Source organism: Phocoena sinus, chromosome 3, assembly GCF_008692025.1.
Source record: "Phocoena sinus isolate mPhoSin1 chromosome 3, mPhoSin1.pri, whole genome shotgun sequence".
Classification (NCBI taxonomy): Eukaryota; Metazoa; Chordata; class Mammalia; order Artiodactyla; family Phocoenidae; genus Phocoena; species Phocoena sinus.
In genome coordinates this window covers 82852809-82869269 of record NC_045765.1, presented here as the reverse complement: position 1 = coordinate 82869269, position 16461 = coordinate 82852809, and the positions used below count along the sequence as shown (strand labels likewise).

At 34.7% G+C, this 16461-nt stretch overlaps 1 protein-coding gene across 1 annotated transcript in view; it reads left to right on the top strand.

The window, feature by feature from the left end:
- Nucleotides 1-16461, top strand: part of MAN2A1 (mannosidase alpha class 2A member 1) — a 164121-nt gene that overhangs the window by 113569 nt on the left and 34091 nt on the right. Inside the window, exons 13-16 of the mRNA XM_032627990.1 lie at nucleotides 4291-4456; nucleotides 5790-6008; nucleotides 6722-6844; nucleotides 9753-9867. Of these exons, the coding sequence (XP_032483881.1) occupies nucleotides 4291-4456; nucleotides 5790-6008; nucleotides 6722-6844; nucleotides 9753-9867 (623 nt within the window). The remainder of the gene's footprint in view (nucleotides 1-4290; nucleotides 4457-5789; nucleotides 6009-6721; nucleotides 6845-9752; nucleotides 9868-16461) is intronic.

Sequence of the window (16461 nt, the reverse complement as noted above, 5' to 3'; positions counted from 1 at the left end):
ATAATCAAAATGAAAATGATAAAGCTCCACACTAGTAGGTATTATTCACAAATGATAAATTCTCCTACTGGGATTTTTGTGTGTTACTCATTCATCAACTATTTATTGAATGTTATTCCATGCCAGGTACTACACTAGGCACATGAAGTTACAATTACTTTTCATATAACCTGGTGTTCGCTTAATTGGTTTTAAACTGCACTTACAGGGGACTTGCAAATATTTTTCATTTCTGTCTTCTTTGCACAGCCATAAATGTATGTAGTATTTTTTAATGGTTTTTTGAATAATGTTTTTGCTTTCCTCATGCAGTGAGGTCGTAAGATAAACTCTTTAGTATATGTTACAAGATATTTTCTATGCCAGCGTTCCAGTTTATAAATTTTCTTTCACAGATAAAATGTACTGAAATGTAAATAGCTCTTTGTTCATCCTGAGCTTCCTGAAGATAGAAGGTCTGTGGGGATCTTTGGCATCAGTGAAGACAAAGTTCTTCTCAAGTGAATTAGGAACTAAGGGAATCTCCACAGGAAACCGCAGTTGTCAAAATGGTTGTTATAAGCTTGGCCTGTGAATAAAGTGGTTAGGATGGTTAAGAAGATGGTAATAGGGGTAGGACTGAGTTCTAAGTCTGTTGTGGCACTTGTAGCTGCTTGCGCCTCTGCAACATACCTAACCTCCCTGAACCTCAGCTCTCCTATCTGTCCAGTGAAGGATGAAAGGCTGTGCCTCATAGATTATAGGCCTGAGGACTGAACCCCGGCATACAGGAAGCACTCTGTAAGTGGTTAACTCCAGCTTCACTCTCACCAAGAGGCATGTTACTTTCATTCTGCCCTATGTCCAGTCCAAGAAGGAAGTCCACGTAGTCCTAGTCTTTTGTTCATAGTAGGCACTGATTAGATTTGCCTCAGAGAGAGGACCTGGAATGCCACAGTTGTCTTTCTTAACATGACATAAATCATTTCTACAAAAGGAGTGAGGAAATTCTAAATATACTCCTCCTCATTAGAATCTTCAAGGACAGAACCTCGTTTACAGTGGAATTATAGTTCTTCCTAAAATGACTCCCAGTTTGACATGAGCGTACAGATGTCTTTTCATTTCTCTCCATTCCTTTTTCCCTCAGCCACAGTAGATCATAGTTTGCCCTCTCATTTGATTGGCAGGTATCTTCATGAGGTGAAGGTTGTTCATTGTATATAGAAAATTGAGATAATTGCCTGTAGGCAAGTTGCAGGGGCTTCATGTCATAATGCGAGCTAGGAGGCTGCATGTGACTTGGTGACAGATGATAGATAAGAAACTAATGCAAATATAGGGGAAATTGAGAAAAAATATTTCTGAGCTTCCTATATAGTTACTTCCAAGATAAAATAGAAATTAACTAGCCCCGTTTTTCAGCGATATTTTACTCTTTTCATCTGTTAGTGTGGATGAAATAATATTAATTTTTAATAAATAAGTATGATATTATGATATGAAACCTCCTGGTTCCGTTCACAATTGATTGACTTAAAAGGATTCGTGTTTGGAGATATTGGCAGTGTAACAAATGTTTGACTACTAAACATGATAATGACAGTGAAAATTTAGTTAATTTGTGATGCTGTACTTATTTCCCAAGGAAATATAATTCATGTATGATAATGCTTTCAATGTACTCTACTTGAAATGTACGTAGAGGTTTGTGTATCAGATAAATGTGTGCTGTGATGCACTTGAACATGCTGTGAATCTCTAATTATGTTAAAAAATTATTTTCTTAGTGCAGCTTTATACTCATTATATACTCTACGCATTTAGTTTTTGAATAGATTCCTGGCATGATAATTACATAATCATTCAGTACAGTAGAAACATCATTATGGTCAAATACTAATTAGCTATGAAAATGAAACAAAACAGAACCTAGTTCACAGCTTATTATAAAAAGCTATTTAATATTGTACAAAACGAAATGTATGGTTGAAATTATTATTTGCTTTAAATTTGAGTCATTTTCTTCCTCGCTGGGAAGAATCAGTGTTTTGGATGCTTGCTACCTAATTTATTGCTTGGACACATTATATTTTATTATCAGAGCCTTTATAGCCAGCTCTGGGTAGTAGAGCATCAGAGAACTTGAAGTGGGAATTCTGGGTTCTGTACCTAGGTCTGCCTCATGACTTCTGCAGAATTAAGGGACTGGCCTAAGTCTTCAGCCTACATGTCCTAGAGTTCTTCACATACTGGCTCTAAGCCTCTGGGCACATGGGGTTCAGTAGTAAGTCACTCATTTCTGGGATGCTGGTTTGAACATCTTTCGTGCTGGACATGAGTGATCCTCAACTGCTTTTCTTCTCCAGTGTACCTGAGGAATATAATATAGTGTAGTTGATAACAATGAACCCTGGCATTTGTGATTCTCCAGGTGTGTTTGTGATAGGAGAACAATTAGGCAAAACGTGAGCTCTGGTGGAGGGCAGTGGGAGGGTGCAAATAGGTTGATTCCTTCAGGTAAGTCTGTTAAGCACACCTCTCAAGGGGACAGTATTCTCACTCGCCTTGAGAATTGCTTCTGTGGATAAAAATGGGGTTTTGCCTAGCACTTTGAGGCTTCAGTGCCCTTTGTAGATATGTTTTTGCCTGCATGCTTCAGCTGCTCTTTTCTCGTATACATGTGGAATCTCAATGAACGTAAATGGTGTAAGTTAGATCTTGTGATACTGATGTATATACTACAAGCCTAATAGGAGCCAGAGACGTTCTTATTGTCATATATTGTTACCTTTGGTATCTCACAGTACTGTCTCAATCAAAAGTGCTTCAGCTGATAAACAACTTATAAGTCAAACATTTTATAGGTTTTACGCTACCTCCTCTTTCTTTTCCTTTGTGCTTTTCTGTTATCCTTCACTTTAGTTTTGGCCACTGTATTAATTTTATTTCCTGACAAACCATTTGCAATGCAGTTGAAATATACAGGACACACATAAGATAAAAGAGCGCTGCTAGGCTTTCTAATGCACTAAATAAACAATGCTAGCTTGTTTGGACCAAGTCTGATATCACTATGGGTAAGAGGGAGAAGTGGTTGACTGACTATTCATTTCTGTGTTCCTGAAGTTACAAAATTATGTAGGAAAGCAAAATATTTCAGGTCATGAAAATATTCACTATTGAATCAGTTATATTATTAGTCAAATATCCTCTTTGATACTGCTTATTTTATTTGAAGATAATATGATGCAAATTGTTTATAAAGTAAAATCATAAATGTTACAAAGAGTGCATAATTCATGAAGTCTGTGACATGATGATCTAGAACGTTTTAACTCACAGGCAAAGCCATGAAGCAGTGAGGATCCAGCAGAGTTATGCTACTGAGAAAACCAAGGATGTTAGGGGATTCAACTGACAATTATTTAAATACCAAAGAATTGAGAGAGAACTTTTAGAAAAATGATTAAGTCCTTGAATATTTTTTATAAATATAGTTATGTTTAAAACCATCCTGTAAAAATGAAATGTTATGTGAAGGATGTCATAATGTACTAATATAAAATATTGTTGGAAAAATTTTGCCAAAAACCCTACTTCATTCTAAGAATTATACTTAGTTGCAAATATTGCCTAAACTTATTTTAATAGTCGTTATTTCCCTTTTCTAGCCAAGTTCCAATCAATTATTTTACCACTATTTGTTATAAAATTTCATCCTGTTTTAAGTAGATTCACTTCAAATGACCTTTCCTCTAGAACCAACTCTCTTGGATAATAAGGGCCCCTGTATATAAAATATATATGTGTATTATGTGATTCTGCATGTATAGCCGTACATTTCACTGTGTTTTAGTGATCTAAAATGAATGAGCTAAATGAATTTTAATTGAAATTAGTTGTGACTAAAATGCAAACAGACAATTTATGTATTTTCTTGTTCAGTGAGTTAGGCAGGGATCAGGATATTAGTGGTATAGGGCTGGTTATTTTAGAAAGACCAATAAAACCATATGTATATAAGTCATTTTCTGGGACATAGAAATAACTTAATTATAGTTGTATTAATGTCTTTCATTTGTATAACATTTATTCTTAGAAAGTCTGAGTCATTATTACATTACTCTTTGTACTGTGTGGTATTTGTTGTGATGAAATTGCCTGTTCTCCAAAAGTTTTACCAGACTCTTTCTTATAATTCTTCTCCTTGTGTTGGCTTTATGACTGTCTGTGACCTGAAATCTCACAAATAATGTGGAAAAGTTCAAATACCTTGAGACCCCAATAGTAAAGCGACTGTTTTTGCAGGTATCTTGTGGTCTACAATCCTTCAGAACAAGACCGAAACTCAGTAGTCTCAGTCTGTGTGAGCTCCCCGACAGCGCAAGTATCCTCTCCTTCAGGAAAGCCCGTGGAAATTCAAATGAGTGCAGTGTGGGATACAGCAAATACTGTTTCACAGACAGCCTATGAGGTATGTGCTCTCTATAGAACTTAGAGAGGCAACATGAAAAAAGCCTAGCCAGTCTATAGTTTATATGTGTATTAATATATATCTCTGAGAGCTGTCAAGTTGGTGTATGTAAAGTGGTTAAAGTTGTAAATGCCAGAGGATTTAACTGGTGAGTTAAATGACACTAAAGGAAAATAGATCCTGTGTTTTCCAAAATATTAATATCTTTGTTAGTATGTGTGTTGTATGTTATTTTTAGAATGTTATTAGTATGTATATTGTATATCTTTGTATATCTATTGTAACTTGTTCCTGAAGTCATGAAGTAATCATTTCTCATAAAAGTTTGAATTTTTTGTTTAACTTAATTTAATGACAGTTATAAATATTGAAATGGAGATAAATACCATCCTTCTAAATAACTTGGGATACTTTCAACTTTTCACTGCAAAGGTGACATTAATATACCGTGAAAGAAAGACTTCCTAAAATAAGTAAGATGCTTCATTTCTGAGATAATTATGGAAAAAATCTGGATTCAAATAATAGACATTTTGGGGAGAAAATGTCTTAAAATAAGCAATATTAAACTGAACCCCCATATCACTGGAAAGATCTAAATTTTATAGTTTGGAGTACAATTTAAATTGTACTCCAAACCCTAAAGACACAGACATAAGCTAGGAACTCTAAAAGAAAATTAAAAGCCATTGCTGGCTGCTCTTATAAATTCATAATCCTTTAGATAGAAAGGAAAGTATAACACCAATTTTGGTCAGATTTTACAGGAAACACCCCATTTAGAGAATGGAACAGTAGCTCCTGGAAGGCAGGAGTCATGTCTCATGGTGGGTGCATCCTCCATGCCTTGTTCAGTGTCTGCTGGACCCCAGGCATTTGATGGCTGGTGTTGACTGAACTAATGTGCTTAATATTTATATTGTTACACTTACCATTTTTATTTTTAATGTACTGAAATATTATAGTATTATTAAAATATTCCTAATAATTAGGAAAAATCATTGTTCACAATAAACCCTTACCTTCATGGAGAATTTCCCTGTCTGAGCATCCATTATGAGCACCATAGGACAATTGAGGATGGTCACATAATTTCATATATTGGATGAAAGCAGTAATGTCTTTGATAGTCTTACCCACTTGAAGTTATTAGTTTCCCTGGATAAACAGAGTTGTGGATACTCTACCCATAAGTTATCAAAATATATTTATGGAATATTACTATATTCTCTTTTTTAAATATGGTAGTTTCTCCTTTTTACTAGAAGTATATATGGTTTCCTTTCAGTAGATACATTTCTCTTTAATAAATTCTCTCCTTTATCTTGTAAAGATCTCTTTTCTAGCACAGATGCCACCATTGGGACTGAAAGTATATAAGATTTTGGAAACAGCAAGTTCAAATCCACATTTAGCTGAATATGCCCTATATAATGGTCATATAGCAAATAAAGGAATTTTCAACATGAATAATATAAAAAGTGCTCAAGAAGATATAACTCTAGAGAACTCCTTTATTAAGCTGCGGTTTGGTCACTCTGGGCTTATGGAGGTATGTTCTGAATAGTTTATAGAAGTCTTGTCACTTTTATTATAATATATGCAGATTACTTCTGCAAAGTGGGAAAAGTGGACACAGATTCTCTGGGAGAAAGGATAGATGAGCTATATGTACCTTCTCCTTGTGGTCCACAGTGACCACTTGCTCTTATAAGTGTGGTCTGTGGGGGGTGCTCTCAGTGAACTGTTTGTTATTTGTCCACAAGATAAGTATGGAAGCTGTGGCTGTTTAGAAATGTTTATGGAAACTTTAAAGTAATTTGGCTGAGTAAAAGTATGCCTATTGAATCTAATAATAAAAAATTTGAGTGTATATTTGGCATATCACTTTAATTTTTCTAGTAATTCACTTTCATTGTACTTTACAAAAATATTGTTCCATGCATATTGGAAATAAAAATAAATCCACTCCTTTACTACAGAAAGTTTGAGAAGTACTGGTCTAATCTCTTAATTTGTGTATCTCTTTCTTCCTTGGTGAAATGTGTTCTTTTTGTTCCTATGGCAAAGATTTTAAATCCTAAGGTTAAGTATAAAATTTTGAGTGTTTATCTAAGAATTGTGAATATTAGAGGATGAATGTTATCATTTTTGAATCTATTGCCAGGTAATTTTTTTTTTGAAATTGATATATACGTGTAACTATATAAAACTTGTTAATGTCTTAATTGTGAGTTACCTTAATTTTTTTTTTTTTATCCTTAGGAAATGATAAATAAAGGAGATGGTAAAAGTCATGAAGTAAAAGTGCAGTTTTCATGGTATGGAACCACGAGTAAAAAGGACAAAAGTGGTGCCTACCTCTTCTTACCAGATGGGGAAGCCAAGGTAAGTGTTGGTGAGCTGAGCAGTGAATAAGCACTTATTGAAAGAATAATGAGGAGCAAAATAAATGCATCTCAATATTTTGTTATCTATTAGGAATAAATGAGTTGGCTCCATTATATATATCATTATTGACACTTAGCAGTTTCTAGTTGAATGTTAGATAAACAAATAATTTCTCAGAGTTGAAATTCAGTTAGGATGCTACAGTGGACAAATGCTTTCTATGGAAAGAAGCTAGATTTGATTTAAGATTAGGGTGCTGCTGTGTTGTTGTGTACATATGTGGCATAACATATATATAGACACAAAATTCCTAGCCATATGAGAAAAATATATTGACCACTGAGCCATTTTTCTCCTTAAATTTTAGCACTTTAAAAAACAAACAAAAAAGTGTTTTCCTACCCTTGACTGTAAAGGTAGTATATGCAAATCTTAGCACATTTAATGCAGAAAACTAAGAAAACAATAAAATCTGCCAACTATTCCACAAGACCATGAAAACCCCTGCCAACATTTTGATATATTTTTACTGTCTTTTATTCCCTGCATATCTTTTTTCCCTCATTTTTAAGTTTTTGCCTTCCTACATGAACATATTTTATTTTTCATTGTGACAATGCTCACAATCTGATATGTTCTTTGAAAACACAGTTTTAATATACACTTTTGTGTTTTAAAACTTTTAGCTATAAGATGAATCAGGTCTGAGGGTCTGATGTATAATATGGTAACTAGTTGATAGCACTGTATTATTGAAATTTGCTAAGAGGGTAGAACTTAAGTGTTCTCACACAAAAAAAGTGTGTGTGTGTGTATATATGTGGGAAAAAAAAGAATTTCCTATTGTTGCATATGTACATTTTCTCCCAATACTTTACTACTGTAACATTGTGATAAGCTTTCTCTGTAGCATTCTTTTTGTACAGTGCTAATTATTTCCAGAGGATAACTTTCCAGAAGAGTCATTTTGTGTCAGTGGATGAAGCCTTTTAAGGCTTTTGACATGTACATACTACTTATCTTCCCTCTAGAAAGATGGCATACATATTCACTCCCACCAGTGTTTTTTTGAGAGTAGCTCTCTATTATGCTATTCTAAACTCTGATAATTAGCCATATTAAATGCTTTACCTATAATAATGAGTGAAAAATATTTTACTGTTAAGATTTTTCTGATTATTAGTGAGGTTGAACTTTTTTATGTCTTTATCTTTCATATTTCTTTTATGAGTTTCCCATTTAAGTTCTTTGACCATTTTTCTTTCGATATGACTTGTGGATCTGTAAGTATTCTTTATATATGGTAAAATTAATCCTTTTTCCTATTTATTGCAATCCTATATCCTATTTATGCTCTCACTGTGTCATTTAGTTTGTTAATTCTTTTATTTTTCTGTTATGTAGTAGTTTTTAATTTTTGTGTAGTCAATTTTGTATTTTTTTCTTTAGAGTTTCTTCCTTTGCTTTTACACTTACACAGGCTTTCTCCACTTTAAGATAAATTAAATATTCTCCGTATTTTGTTGCCTAGGGTCCTGTCTCCTGAAAAAGTTACTTTTGTTCTAGAAAAGCTTGCTAACCAAAATCAAATATAGATTTTAAGAGATTGTGTAGGCCACACTCAGGATTCTAGTTATTTGTCATTGTTTCTGTTTTTTTAAATCATTGAGGAATTAAAGGTAAGCTACAGCTCATAGTAGGCATTTCAGGATAGGCAGTGGATCCTAAGTATAAGCTACATCAGTGTTTTCTCACTTAACAGCTTTTGTCATTAGACAGGCATTTTGTTTTGACTGACATTTTCTTTTAAAAAAAAAAGTAGCTATGCTATAGAATATTATACATGGACAATTATAATTACTAATTTATTTTAAATGATTTTATCTTTAAATAGCTCTAATATTAGATAGAAGGATAAAGAGAATCATCATATGTTTACAAAGAAGAAATAAAAGAACATCAGGGAAAGAGACAGCTGAGTTTATCAGAAAAAGGCCCGGACATCACCGTCCTAGGTTTCATTCTCCTCCATTACTTTCTAGCTATATGGTAATTAGGTACAAGAACTTTGTTAACTATAAAGCATTATGTTAATTTCAGAATATTTTTCTCTAGCCAAAGAGGTAAATTTGGAAGAGAATTACACAGTTCTGAAAATCTTGTGCTACATTGCAAGCCTAGCTTTTTATGCTATTGTTGAGGTTTCTAAGGTGTGTAATACTTAAGAAAATAAACTTCTTCATAAATCCTTTAAATTTTGTTTCTGTGTCATATAAGCTATGTGTTTTATTCCCATAGTATCTTTAATCTAGATTCTAAATAATGAAAACTAAACCAGTGGTTGCCATAGTTTTTCCGAGTTTGGAAGTTGGCTTTATATTCAGCTAGTTCTTGTGAGTAAAAGGGCAGTGTTAGAGTAGTAAACCTGACTGTGATTAAACTATGTTTCTGATTCCTGCTTCCTGTTTGCTTAAGATGACTCCCTGTGGTCATCCTAGCCACCTTCCCAACCCCTGAACATTAGGGAGCCATGGTTATAATAAATGTTTGCCTGAGAAAATGTCACTGCTATAGAACGAGTGCTCATTCTAATAAATAACATATGGACAATATAGAAAGATTTTAATTAGAAATTTTTATATCTGGGAGAAATGTTTGTAGATCATCTAGGCCAATCAGGTTGTAAAATTTTTATTTTCTATTTTCAGCAGTTTTTGTCTAATGCAAAACCTTATATTCAATTTTTGTAGCACGCACATATTCTGATACCTCGTAAGGTTTGTTTTTCACTTAAAATTACAAATATCAGGTGATATACATTTGCCAGTTTGGAAACTATAATAAACATTCCTTGGAAAAACTAAAAGCCAAAATACTTTTCTTAAAAATGTGATTTCCTCCTCAGCCTTATGTTTACACAACACCACCCTTTGTCATAGTGCAACATGGAAGGTTTTTTTCGGACGTGACTTGCTTTTTTGAACATGTTACCCACAGAGTTCGACTGTACAACATACATGGTAAGAAAACAGAAACGCAGATGTGAAACAAATGTATACTGATTCTTGAATTCTTGCTTTTCTTTTGTTGGCTTTAATAAATTAGCAGTTAGTTTTCAGAGATGACAATCATCTGTCTAACCTTGACATCAGACTTATCATATGATTTAAAATGTATTTACCCTTTGATAATTAAAAATGGTAAAACATTTAACGCCTTACATATACTTGTTCTTTTCTTCTGTATATCTTCTCTTTCCTATTGCAGTATTTGTCTTAAGTCATGTGCTCATTTCTCCGATCTAAAAACAGTATAGTGATTTTATTTTATAAAATGGAAATTATATTAAATGTGGCTTTCAATTAATGGATCACTGACTACCTCTGTCACACACACACACACACACACACACACACACACACACACACACATGGCCTGCCTTAAATATAGAATGTATTGTCATAGTGTACTACTAGAATTTAACTTTCCTCTGCTTGTTCTGCTTGTTTATGACTCTTTAGCTTGTAGAGCATAAAATCAGGCAGTTTTTATTGCTTTTAGGACAGTATTGAAGCAGCTTCTTTGTTAATCAAGTGATAAGATATAGGCCTTTGATCTCATTAGAAACTGAACTGTGGACTGTGGCACTGGTCCTTCCATAGGATTTGGGTGGAGCTGTGGTTCCCAAACAATCTCAGAATTGTACAGTTTTGTTGGTTGATTTTGAACTCGCTGTTTTTAGAATGGAGTACTCTTCCAACCACAAGTTTAATCCTGATAACCAGGCCATTTACCATTATATCAACTCTCTTAGAAAAGACCTCATAAAAATGCCACTTTAAATGTTTTGTTGCTGTTAGCTAAGATGAAAAATTAGAAAAGGATATTCTTTTATATCCTAATATTTATAAATATTAAAAATATTCTTTTAATTTTTTTTAATATTTAATATTTTTAAAAAATATTCTTTCCCAGAATCTTTAGGCAGGTAGACAGTAAAGCATTTCAAAACCAGTGATAAAATGAATGGGCAGGCACTGTTTACTTTTTAGGTATTGTGGGGAAGCAAAGGCTGCTATGTTCAGGGAATTTCTTGGACAACTAAGTTCAGTTTTCAAGTTTCAGTGTCTAAATTTGATTTTGTTTTTAGTTAACTTTCTTAAACTTCAAATCTCAACGATGTTTGCCTTTTGGTAGAATTTCAGGTGTGGACAGACTTTCTCATGTGACTTCTTAGGTGGTAATGTGATATGTTTTCAGGATTACCTGTGATTTGTATGTTGAATTAAGAAGTAAAAGGTCTTCTAGAAGATGGTAAAGTCATATTAGACACTAACTATGTGTCTTTTGCAATTATCTGAAATCACTTTGCTACCTACAAGAAAGTTTGTAGCTTTGAAATAATCTTTTATTTAGTTTCCCAAAACCTTTTAGGTCAGGAACACTATTTTTGGCTCTCTCTTTGTACTCTTGCATAAGCCATTGTTTACTGTTTCTGAGAGCCCTAAAACTCCATCTTCACCTATGTTTCACCAAAGGTTTCATTTTATGGGTAGAAAATAGCATGATCACACAGGAGATGTGCTTATCTACTTTTTAAGTTTGCTAAAACTATTGTGTTTTAATGGAGAAGTTCTTCCTTGAATCTAACACGGCACCGTTTGGCACAGATCTCCATCATCAGGCTTGGTTTACTATTGCTTTTCATCAGTGATATTTAGGGATAGGCTGTGTCTCAGAGTTGCTGAAACAACTCATCAGAAAAATTCCAGCTTCTCAACAGGTGTATTTGCTTAATTGCTTTTGCTTCTGTTTAATTGCATCCGTCCATCAATGCAACTTCTGAGTTTTCTTCTGTTGGCCATGGGATCTGGGTTTCATATCAAAGGGTGGTTTCAGTAAATTAGACGGCCCTCTTCTGCTTCTGTGGCTGTAGCCTAGCTTGCCGTCATGCTTCAATGGCCAATTTGGAAATTAATAGGCTCTGATTTGGCCCGTTTACTTATTCCAATAAACACACACTCATCAGAACTAAATGCTTGTCTTTTCTCCTCTTCCCCTCCCCTCCTGTCCCCTACTACTGAGCAGTCAGAAATGCCCAGTGGCTGACGAACAGCCCTTTAGCAGGAGCAGGGGCCACGGAGAATTCACCGAGCCCCAGCTCTCCAAGGTGGCAGTGCTGGCTCTGATTAGTCAGTTAAGGAATAGAGGTTGTTTTGAACAGAGTACTTAGAGTATTAGCATAACAAAAATACTAATAAAAAATAAATATGCAGACCTCAGATTGCCTCTGGATGTCTCAGTGAGTGGAATAAACTTGAGCTCAAGCCTTTTTTGCTGACGGTAGATTTTTGCAGCTTGGAAGCAGAAAGCTTCAGAAGTTTGTGGGAAATGACAGATAAATAAGTTGGATATAATGTGAAGTTAACTTAAAGTGCTGTTCAGATGAGTTTTACTGTACTTGCTTGGACTGAACCTGAAACCAGCATATGTAACTATTCAAAGTGGCAGATCCATCTTTCTTTTTGCTGTCTCAAGCCCAGAGCATTTTTTTTCCCCAACAAGACTACAGTTTGTGAAAAATGGAGATATTAGATCACCTGAAAGACTTTCTTCCAAACTATATAGCCTCCCATGTTTGTATCTGAGCTCCTGGGAAAAAAAAGAAGAAAAGCCCAGTTATGGAGATAGAGCCTTTTCTTGGTAGCCTCTGTGACCCATTTCCATCTATCCTTTTCTTTCATACACTATTGCGTGAGGGCGCAGGTTGCCTGGATCCCGTCTTAGTGGGTTTTAATTAAATCACTAACCCAGGCCTGTGACAGAGATGTGAAATCTTCAGGGTGTTTGACTCTCTAGGTGTTCATAGTACCTGAAAAGGGTTTGGTTATGCAGCGCTAAAGCGTCTGTACTAAGAAATACTTGACAGCTCTTTTGAACTTTGGCCTCTTGTAAACTAGGCTTCTGAGTGATTGATCAAAATGCATAGATAAACTGACTTTTGATCTTAGGTGCTACGAATACTTCAGCCAACTTCCAAGCTTTTATAGATTGGCTTTGGTTTTAAATTTCTTAAGATAACAAAAATATCTATTCTTGAACTTAACTTATTAAACTATTTTCAGGCATAGACTAATTTTGCCTCCTTTAAACTGAGTGGATATGGTTATTTGGATGAGTATGAATGACTAGAGCCTGTTGTTAGTACCAAATTCATGATCAATGGGGGTTGGGGGGAGGGAGATTATTAATATTTTAAGATTACATACTGAAATTTTATGTTTACTAAACCAGTTAATCACACAAAAGATTTTATTATCTCTGAGCAAGAAGCGTGAAGAAACAGAAAATGAGTTTTATTATAGATTGTCTTTACTGAGTATCCGTTCATATTAAACCTTTCAAATTCCATTTACTTGAAACATTCTTTTAAAACCTAAGGTAATGCAAACCTGACAAAATATATTTAAATTTCTCAATCTCCTTTTTTAGTTACTCTTTGATTCTTCTCTCCATAAAGTAACTTTTACCCAATTTAATCTTCAGCAGAAAACAAAGTCAAGGACAAAAATCAACCAACACTTCCCAAATTACATAAACTGTGTGATCATTGTTGATTTTGAAACAAACTGAGTTGGGAGGCCCAGGTGCAGCCTGACTTCTGGTTTTGTTCTTGGTTTGGTATTTAACTTTAGTTTCTCTATTTGTGTTCTCTCCAGATTCTGAAAATAATAAGCAGTACAGTTTAAAATCTCTCTCTTAACATCATTGAAGCTATTAAAAACGCTGTGTTTTTATTTTCATTATTGTTCAGACATTACATTAAAAAGGTTTCTAGAAATATTAAATTAGAGGAAATTTTGTGCTCACAAGCTTTAAAAGCTTCAAAAGATCAGAGATTTCTAATGAAACATCATGCTTTGCCTTATATCAAGTTAAATAAATCCTTTTTATGGTGACCATAACTTAATGAAATGCCCTTTTAGGACTATTTTATGATTTCTAAAAGATTATTTCATTTGTAGAAAATAACATTTTTCTGGAGGAAAAGATGGGAGAGGTGGAGATTAATTTTTCTTGTAGTGTAATCATCTTTCATTAAATTGAAGCTGTAAATGTTACCAGATATGCTGCTTTAGCTTTTATCATTAACCTTGGATTAGAAGATAGAATATAATACAAGCAGAAACCCCTGTACCACCTTGTGTTATAGTAATTTGTTATTTTACCATCACAAAAAATACATATCTTGTTGTGATGTTATGATCAGTAAGTGACATTCACGAGCCGTAGTTTCATTTGTCTTCAGAATTGTAATTATTAGACTGGTGCTATTTTCTGACATAAACTGTTACTTTGAAGAATTAGGTTGCTATGGGTTACCAATGTATCATGTTCATTTGCACTGGCACAAGGTTCAGGTTCCAGATCTGTTAATATATACCTTCAAGGTATTTTTTCCCCTTCAGGACTATGTTCTCCTAGGCAGGTGTTTGTGAGTGAGTGAGTGAGTGAATGTGTCTGTGTAAACCATGTTTCAACCCTTAGGAGAAATACCTTAAACGCAGTAAATACTTTTGCCTGTTTTCCACCAACATATTATGAAAGTACTGCATGTAGTGGATCTTGCCAAAAGAAAGTACACAGTAGCCTGGGGGTAAAATGTAATGAACTGCCATCAAGAAGTATGGAAGAAAAGACTTTCCTTTGGCTGAAATGACTGATAATTTCCTTCCAAGGGCATATTTAGCAATCAAAGAGAAGTTGCTTTGTTTTTCTTCTGTTTTGAATATATAATCTAAATGGATTCATAACATGACCCTTGACTTTTAGAGAGTCAAAATGAATTGTATCCAGTTAAACATATAAGAGAATCACTTTGGGAATTAGAGATCTGAATCCTTAGTTTCACCTCTAAGCAAACTAGAGTGACCTTGAGTTTGTTCTTTAACTTCTTAGGAGAGAAAGACTAGATGGTCAATTAGGTATCACCATCAAAGAGTCTTAACAACACTTGTTTTCACATCAAGTTTCTTTGGTGCTTGACTCCTTGCTCCTAAATTCATCTTCTAAGGATGCTTGAATCTGGGGCCCTCATCCCTGGAGTCCTTCCACTTATAAACAAGGTCTCACAGCTTCACTGAAGTTGTTTTTATTTCCATAAAAAGATTCATGAAGATATTAAAATGGTTTATAATCAATCTCTCATTTTTCCCAGGACTACATTCCATATTTAGTTTGATTTAAGAGTAAAAAGCATTAAGTAAGTTATGGCTAGGCAGACTTAGGTAATTAAAACATTTTTCTAATATCATAATATGCAATTGACTGCTAAGAATTTTTTTCCTGTTAATTGGAACTTTTAAAAAATGAAATAAGTAGCTATGTGTCAAATCTGATTATTCCCTATAGGCATGAAAAGGAAGGTTATTTTAAGGGACTATAAGCACATTCTGGTTAAACAAATTCAGAACTCAGAGGTTATCTTGGGGGCTGTTTGACAGCAGCTGCTGCATTGAAGGCATAGCTTCTTAGTGGGAAATAGCATCATCTCCCACAAATATGTGTTGTACTAAACTCAGATGAAGGGAATAGGGATGGGAAACACAGGGAAGTGTGACGGTTAAGAGCTCCGACTCCAGAGTCAGCCCATGTACATTTCATTCCCAGCTTCCAAACCTGCTCTGCCACTTACCAGGTGTTTGACCTTGTGCAGGTTATTACATACATGGTCTTGGCTTCATCATCCTAAAAATGATGACAATAATAGAGTCTTCCTCATAGGGGTGTTGGAGGATTAACTGAGTTAATGTACATAAAACCTGACACACACTAAGTGTTGTATCTTCTTAAGAAGGATGTGCAGGCCTGAGAGAGTGGTCATTGGAGGGTTGAGGCATTTGGAGAAGATTTGATAAAGGAAGTGAGTTTCTGAGATGCTAGGTCTTAGAGAAATGTCACTTGAATGGGCAGAAAAGAGGAAAAGAATAGCGCAAAGTGTGAAGTGGTGTGGGTGAGATCAAATTCCCTTGTTCCTATAAGAATTTGAAGAATCTGTGTCCGTTACATATTTGTAGTTTGACATCTAGTTTTCCTTTATACATTTAAATATTTGCAAAGGGTTTTATTTTTGGTATACTGTAAATATTGACATTTTAAGATAAGCATATCCAATGGGTAGCAATTTGATACTAAATCATGCATTTTTTTTTTAAGAGCTCCTGACTTATTTATTTATTTATTTATTTAAAACTTTTTTGGCTGTGTTGGGTCTTCGTTTCTATGCGAGGGCTTTCTCTAGTTGCGGCAAGCGGGGTCCACTCTTCATCACGGTGCGCGGGCCTTTCACTGTCGCGGCCTCTCTTGTTGCGGGGCACAGGCTCCAGACGTGCAGGCTCAGTAGTTGTGGCTCACGGGCCTAGTTGCTCCGCGGCATGTGGGATCTTCCCAGACCAGGGCTCGAACCCATGTCCCCTGCGCTGGCAGGCAGATTCTCAACCACTGCGCCACCAGGGAAGCCCAAATCATGCATTTTTTAAAAGCCTCAACAAACTGTTTTATTTTTTTTTTTCTTCGATACGCGGGCCTCTCACTGTTGTGGGCTCTCCCATTGC